Raw genomic sequence first — 8,288 nt, 5'->3', positions numbered from 1 at the left:
CTATATTATAGAGAGAGATGTAATGTACACTTGTGTTTTACAGGTCTGGCTCTGATCGATGTTGGAGAAGCCATGCGAGAGCTAGGTGAAGTTAAAGATGCTCTAGACATGGAGGTCAAGCAAAACTTTATTGATCCCTTGCAGAATATGCATGATAAAGACTTAAAAGAAATCCAGGTGAGATATAAGAAATTATTGCAATGAACCCCCAAAACCAGTGCTTTTGAGATTAGACCAGTCATCCTGTATGTACTCATCCTCTTATGACCTGTTAACGGAAAATTCACAGTCGTGTTCCTTTTGCATGCAGTATTTCAGTGTAAAAATCAGTTTTATTCACTAACCTTCCACAATACAGTCTAATCTGACACTTAAAAGCTCTGAAATAGCACTAAACTGCATTCTGGAAAGTTGTTACAGTGTCACTGATCAGTTAATTTCAACCTTGACAGTTTAGGTGGCAGATTTAAGTGTGGATTGTTTCATGAACTTGGCACAAATAGGTTGTTGGATGACGGATGGCTGGGGTTGTTATAAAATATACTGGAAGCAGCTTGAGATTAAATAGGGCTAAATCTCATTTCAAACACATCAGCAAAAATGGCTTATTTAATTCTAAGGTCAGAGAAAGGAGACACAAATGGTCCTAAAAATCTGTCATAACTGTATTTAGATGCCTGTAATGACTATACTAACAATATCTGAAGTGAATATAAACAATAAAAATGTATGTATGACCTCCTTTAAATAAAAATTATTCTCCCATGTCAGTCACTGATATTTAGCTAATTAATGATTTTGGATCAGCTTTAGTTGAGGGTACAGTTTTTTTAGATTTTAAATGTTCTTGTGATTTATTACATTATAGTGAGAATATTCAGCAGAAGTCATAGGGCAGGGTTCCTCAATTAGTTTTCTTCGAGGGCCAACAATCTGCCAACAATACCAAGCCATGGGCCACTGACATGTATAATAATAATAATAATTATTATTATTATTATTATTATTACAATTATTATATTATTGTTGCTTTTGTTAAAATAAAAAATAAAAAACCGCTATATAAATGCAGTCCATTTACCATTTAAAAAACAAATGAACAAACAAAAGATCTCGATGTCAATGTCTGCCATGCAAATCAACTGTTCCTGCTCATCTCCAGACTGGATCTCTTCTCTCCACTTTCCCTAATTACAGATTCAATTATTAGAACTGTCAGCATTAATATTTTTATACTTGGATCTTGGTTGGGATCAAACTGTAGCCCAACCAGATGTGACACAATGCGATAAAAAGTATATTTTCCATGTAGTTTTAGCCCTTACCATTCAAGACAGTGACGTGACTAAGTGACACAAAATATGACATACAACATACAAAATATGACAACGATAACCTCAGGTAATGATTATATGCTTTATTTAATGTGAAAAGTGTCTAATGCGAGTTTGAAATAATATGTTGTGGCATCTTTAGACATAGTGAAAGCAACAATAGATATTTTACCTCAGATCTTAAAATTAAGTTAGCCAAAAGCAACCTTACGTTAAAACTGCGAACTCACTACGAAATAACATCCCTAACAAAGATGGTATCACTCACTCACTCTAAACTGTTCAGTCCTTTCACAACTGAATCATCTATTTTCAGTGTCCACTTTTGTTTACTTCACACTTGCCATGTTTTTGCTGTCACCATTGTATGTACACTAGACTCGACAAAAGCATTGAGAATCATTTAAATTTTGTCATCACGTCATAAATAGACAGAGTCAGCAGTTTTCTGTCTGGAATTTGTCTCGCCGTGCTACACCGTATCCAGTGTAGACAGCATCACTTATAATATATATTGTTATATTGTGTTCTGTTGCATTGCGTCTGGTGTAGACACGATGTAAGTTAATTTCGCTTTCTGATGCTGCTTTTGGATTTTCATGCAACATTATTTGAAATTAGAAATCATTTTTCTCTCATGGGCTGCCTACTGAGGAACCCTGTCATAGAGTGTTTGATCATACTTTGTCACAGTTGTTGATTGAGACTGTATAAATGAATGCATCACTAGAGGTCAGTAACTGAACATTGCATCTTTTTCTATTATGACAGCATCACCTGAAGAAGTTGGAAGGCCGACGGTTGGACTTTGACTATAAGAAGAAAAGGCAAGGAAAAGTCACAGAAGATGAGATCAAACAGGCCTTGGAGAAGTTTGATGACTCAAAGGAGGTTGCCGAACAAAGCATGTTTAACCTTCTGGAGAGTGATGTAAGCTCTGTGGCCTGACCGGTGCTTGCCCTTGTTCACAATCCATTTCATGCTTCTGTAGAGTTTCATTTTACTTTTATCTGTCCCAATTTCCAACGAGTCTTCCCACTACACCTTTCCTTTTATTCTGAAGTAATAACCCACAGTAAGTCACAGGATTCACTTCATTTCATTGATCACAATGGCTATGTCTACATGGTTAATAGTCTGTTTACCACCAGTAATCAAAGTAAGAATTTAGTTTATATGACATGGGCAAACATTTTTAGTCCCGTTTACATGATACTTGCCACTATTTAGACTATTTGCTAAGAGGTGTAATGTTTTTGCTTTAAAATAGGCAGCCTTCAAGCATTCCTGTGTACACGGACCTGTTCGCCAGTTCTAGGGTACACGGTCTCCCTCATTCTGCATAAGCCACACTTCTGGGGAGCTCAGGAAACTGAGTTCATGCTTATAGCTTTACACAACATGGGCATCATGTGTTTTATTGATGCTCGGAAACACTAGAATTGACCATGCTTCGGGCACATTTCTGAACATCAGTGTACATGATGCCAATAAAGTGTGGCTTCTTCTGTTCAAGCATGTTATCGAAACCCATGCATGCATGAGCGTATAGTCAGATTAAAAACATAATACTGAACATATTAACACACATTTACTGTGATCCATGATTACTCTAAATATGAACGTAATCATTATCACAGTGTTTACACAAGCTTGCAATACTTTAGTGCTGCCTTTACTGCATTATAATGGTGCATGTAAATGTAGCCATTGTTTGTTAGTCTTGACCTTCATGTATAATCAGTACAGCATTATTTGCTTTCATGCGTAATATTTGTTGATGTTCTAACTGTGTTTCTGCAGATTGAACAAGTGAGTCAGCTTTCTGCTCTGGTCCAAGCTCAGGTGAACTACCACAGACAGGCCACAGAAATCCTTCAGCAGCTGTCCAGCAAGTTAGAGGACAGGTCTGTATTCTGGAATAAATCCTAAATCTAGTTTAATGTAACAGAAGATCTCCCTTCTCACAAAAAAAACTATGCAGTTACTGTCATCTGTTCTAAAAAGTTAAAAGTATGTTTATGAAAATTCATTTTTCTGTCCATTTCATGTTATTACTTGTACAAACAGTTTTTGACAATTGCATCTGATTTATGATGAGTCCTTAAAATGATGTTTTGCCCTATAAAAAACTGCTAAATGATTAGCTCTTAAACACGCCAACTACACATAGAAGTGACAAATGTAAAACACTACAGTCGTCTTTTGCATGTTCAGAGTGCAGTGCGCAGAATTTTGATTGCTCTGTACATTATTTATGCTTAAGTATGTATTTGCACTGTAAACAGAAATGATTTCTAAGTGCACAAATTATTTAAGAATGCTGTTTTTACACATGAGCACTAATTGTAATTGGGAAAATTGGTGTGACATTTTGAATGGCACTGTTTCCAAATGAAACACGAGAGCTCTTATTTCTTAAATGATGTGTGTAATGTAGAGAACTGAATTTATATATATATATATATATATATATGGCTTTAATTATATATAAGGCTTGTTTTACAGTTAACTTAAACAGTTTATAATATGGTTGCAGTTTTGCAGACTTGGTCTGAAGATTAAGTACAGTAGCACAATCAGTGGTACTATTAACTCACAAATCATACTAAAGAGCAAAAAAAATTTGAAAAAAGACACAACCCTAGTAATAATGTTAAATTGTATTTTCTGATTGACTGTACTTTTGAAGCGTTTTACTACATTTTGCAATCAATTAGAAAAATTGAATCAAATGAATTACATTATATGATACAGTACGTGATAATATTTGTAATTAAATGCTAATCACTTTGCTGAGAAAAGCCTTCAAATGAATACAATTCAAGAATGTCAATTTTTTTTTGTGGCAGCTGAAGCACTGAATATAGTCATTAGAAAAAAAAAGTGACTTTGTAAGTGTTTGTTTTATTTCAATTGCATTTAATTCGGTTCATTGCCTCGGTTCATAGCAGTTGAGTTTGGCGTTTGCTAATCTGTCAGAGGTAGCCTGTGGGGGGGCCTTCACACAGGATGCCTTTTTGTATCCCACCTGCTCCTGGGTGTTGCAGTGCATCTTGCTGTATTGCATCACATCTCACATCAAGAATATCACATTTCTCAGACACTGTGTGAAGGTAAAAATAGTTCAGAACATCTAGAGACCCCATTCAGTTCCATTCTGTTGCCCTCCATCTGTATTTGAACACGAAAACATCCTGTGTGAATGACCCCCAACCGTTCTCTATAGGTATGGTTTGGCAAAGCACGTTAGTTGCCTGTTGTGGCAACTGATGAAAGTCTGACTATGAAAATACACAAAAAAATTATCTTTTTATTAATTATTTTTAAATGTTATTTTGTGATTTAAAAAATTATTAAATGTTGATTTTTGTGATCTTTTTTTTATCACTTTTTTTTGGGGGGGGGGGGGGGGGCAGAATAAGAGAGACTTCTAATAAGCCAAGAAGAGAGTATGTCCCCAAACCTCGCACTTCCATTGATTTCAGTGAGAACCACAATGGGAACAGTGGGCACAGTGGCCCTTCCAGGTCACCAGGTAAGCCAATAATATAATTAAAGCTGTGAAATGGAAGATTACATTTTTTTTCTGTTCTGTAAAGAATCCTTTTTTTTTTTCTTTTTTTTTTACAGCTCCAATGGACCAGCCTTGCTGTCGGGCACTTTATGATTTCGACCCTGAAAATGAGGGTGAGCTAGGCTTCAAGGAAGGTGACATCATCACGTTAAGCAGCAAGATTGATGACAACTGGTATGAAGGAGTGATCAATGGGCAATCTGGCTTCTTCCCTGTCAATTATGTAGATATCCTGGTAGCTTTACCCCAGTAAGTCTTATGCATGTACTCTAATCATGACCCAACCAATCAAACCACTTCTTCTGCAAGAAGAGAAAATAACCAAAACAAACAGCACAAACAGCTCTGTGGTATTTGCTCATAGGAAATAAGCAACAAAATCATTTGAGTGCTCTTTCGTAAATATTATTCCTGACTTTGAATGCCACCACTTTGTTGTATTAATTTCTTTAATTTTCTTGAGGTTGATCTGACCTCTGCATTGCCTGCTGCTATTCCTCCTGTATTTTCAGACATTGTTCATTTTTGCCTGTTTCCATTTGCAACAGCAAGCCTTGAATTGGTCTCTTTATCCAAACCCTTTTAAAAAAAAAAACATCTGCAATAAAATAAGAAAATGTATTTTAGTTTTTACGTTCTGAGCATAATGTATTTATGAAAAGTTATTTGAAGAATAATGATTAAGGTGATGTGAAGTATTAAACATTTGAAGGATTTTTTTTTCTTTGAAATTGCAATAGTTGCAAAAACAAAATACATATTTCCTGTTCATAGTGTGAAATGTTCCAATGTTTCTTTAATGTCCTAAAATAAATTTTAGCCTTTATGTGGTGGTAGATTTAACTATTTAAATAGATTAATATTTAGCAACAAAGAAAAAAATTGAGACAAGGAAAGTTAAGCAAATCATTTCTTTGTTTTTACAGTGTGTCATTTATCTGTCATGTAACATTCTGTACGGTCCATGAATTCAGTGGGCATTTTCAAGCTTTCATATCACATTCCATAGATGGTAAACTGGTCACTAAAAGGTAACCCTTTTGTGTGTGTGTGTTACTATATGCCTTTTAAACTCTTTAAGGATCTGATTAATACACGGTTGTTTCACCTCATCATTAAACTGGAAGTATTTTAACCTCACAAAAATTACACGCGTCACCTGGTGTCAGATTTAAGGCAAGGATTAATTTCTGACTAAATGATGTATAATTTGGCCTAATATTTCCACAGACAGAAAAAGAAAATTTAAGTGCGTTTAGTTGATGCATTTATTATTGTCAAATCTAAGATCCCTTTATATTTAAAAAATAAAATGACCTTATCTTGTATTGGCAGGACATTACAATATTTTTTAAATTGTTGTTTATCCTCAGTGAGGTCTGTACAGTCATTTTTGTGTTTTATTTCCTATTTGTGTATAGTCACGTAACTATAGGACCATGTGTTACTTTTGGATCAGTGTTAAAGCATTTACCACTAGATATAAAATAGACACTGGATATTTATTAAAGTGCTGCATATCAACTCCAGCATGAATTTTCAGTGACTCATCTGAATTGTTAGGCTTGTACTGGGAATGAAAAATAGTGCAACTACAATAAAAAAAAACAACAACAACAGTTGAATGGTGCTATGTGGAGTGTTGTGTATTTTGTTTGACAAACCAGTAGGTGATGCTGCCACAACACAGACTGGATATTTTTCCTTGTTTAACTCAGAATTTGACCTATTTCACTGGTGTGTAATTGCCCATTGGTGCATTAAACTTTCTTGAATATTTGTATTGGTTTTTCTTTCTGTTCCAATTAGAAGTCAGAGGAAAAAATGGCATATTTCAGGTTATCATTTGACACCATCTACATCAGATATGTCTATTTTTTATTAAATATCACATGGAAAGTGGAGCAGGAGCAGTCCGTGTTATCAAAATAAACCAATAGTTTCTTACTGGTAATTATTTACAGAAGGAAGAATTTGTCCATTTCTACTACTAAAAACATTACAATAAGTTGTTTTGGAAATATATCTTCATATAATTTCAGGTACTATAGTATCATGATACTAGATTTAAAGAATATAAATAACAAACTGTGGTGATGTCCATGTTGTTATCTTTGGGGTTTTGCAATTTTGGCACCCATTCACTAGGATTTGAAGATATTAATAGCATTGACCAAACGCTTTTAACTGCTTCTCAGCCACCGATACTCTCCACCCCCGCATGGCCCGCCCAGACACTGGCACGCCAGGGATGTGTCACTTCATCCTACAACTGTACTTACAGTCAGCGAGGCATATCATATCCACCCTATACTTTACCCCACCCCTCCATGAACACAAGCCAACCAGCAAGCTTCACTCTTACATGGCCACAATGCAAACATTCACCCTGTTCCCAGACTCACTGCGTGTCGGCAAACACACCAAAGACTAACAGTGTTCCTTGCAGATACTGTGACTGAAAGTACATATTTGTAAATCTACTTGTATTCCATGTCAGAAATTGGTCATGTATATTTGTATAATAGAATACAATCAATCATTATCACGCAACAAACCCTTACAGGATGATCAGGACCTCAACATGAAACATGAAGGTCAGGTATCATCCTTATGAAGGAAAGTGTGGCCTGGGACAATGGTCATTATTACTACATGTCTGAATGTTAATGTGCCCATTTGTTTATTTATATTAATACACACAATATATCTTATACATTGTTATCCTAAAATATTCATGTTAATATGATGCAGAATCTCTCATTAACTTAGCCTGTGGCAGTCTAAGCTAATATTAGTAATATTAGTAAACGTTGAAATTTACTGATTACTAAATGCTTTAGAAGCCTTTTCCATTGTTCGTAATGAAAGTATAAAAGGCATATACTGTATTTGTCATTGTTACAAATGTAGTAAGCTTGTTAACAAATAAAACCTTAAGTGCTACCAATAGTTTTACACCTCAGATAACATTAAAGGTCTCTGAAGTTGTGATTTGCACCATTGCTATTTGGCAAAGCATCTGTCATTTGAGCTTAAATCAAAAATTTTAATATGGCTTAGTGCAGTGGTTCTTAAACTTGTCCTGGAGGACCTCTAGCCCTGCACATTTTGTATGTCTCCCATAACTAATAAACCTGATCCAACTCATTAGGTCATTAGTAGAGCCTAAAAGGACATTAATTGGGTGTGTCTGATAAGGAAGACACAAAATGTCCCTCCAGGACAGGTTTGAGAACCCCTGGCTTAGTGCACTTATTAAATTTCAAAAGGCCACAATCACAACAAATGTTTTGTTTATCACTGGTAATTGACAAAATAGAATATATATATATTATATATATATATATATATACACACGTTTGTTTTGTGGGGAT

General features: G+C 35.1%; 1 protein-coding gene across 1 annotated transcript in view; it reads left to right on the top strand.

Annotated features, from left to right (window-relative positions):
• Nucleotides 1-6,690, top strand: part of sh3gl2a (SH3 domain containing GRB2 like 2a, endophilin A1) — a 26,375-nt gene extending 19,685 nt beyond the window's left edge. Inside the window, exons 5-9 of the mRNA XM_059554070.1 lie at nt 44-177; nt 2,106-2,264; nt 3,138-3,241; nt 4,754-4,872; nt 4,968-6,690. Coding sequence (XP_059410053.1) covers nt 44-177; nt 2,106-2,264; nt 3,138-3,241; nt 4,754-4,872; nt 4,968-5,164 — 713 coding nt within the window. The 3' untranslated portion in view covers nt 5,165-6,690. The remainder of the gene's footprint in view (nt 1-43; nt 178-2,105; nt 2,265-3,137; nt 3,242-4,753; nt 4,873-4,967) is intronic.
• The last annotated feature ends 1,598 nt before the right edge of the window (nt 6,691-8,288 follow it).

This window comes from Carassius carassius, chromosome 7, assembly GCF_963082965.1.
Source record: "Carassius carassius chromosome 7, fCarCar2.1, whole genome shotgun sequence".
Taxonomy (NCBI): domain Eukaryota; kingdom Metazoa; phylum Chordata; class Actinopteri; order Cypriniformes; family Cyprinidae; genus Carassius; species Carassius carassius.
This window is presented reverse-complemented; position numbering and strand designations above follow the sequence as displayed.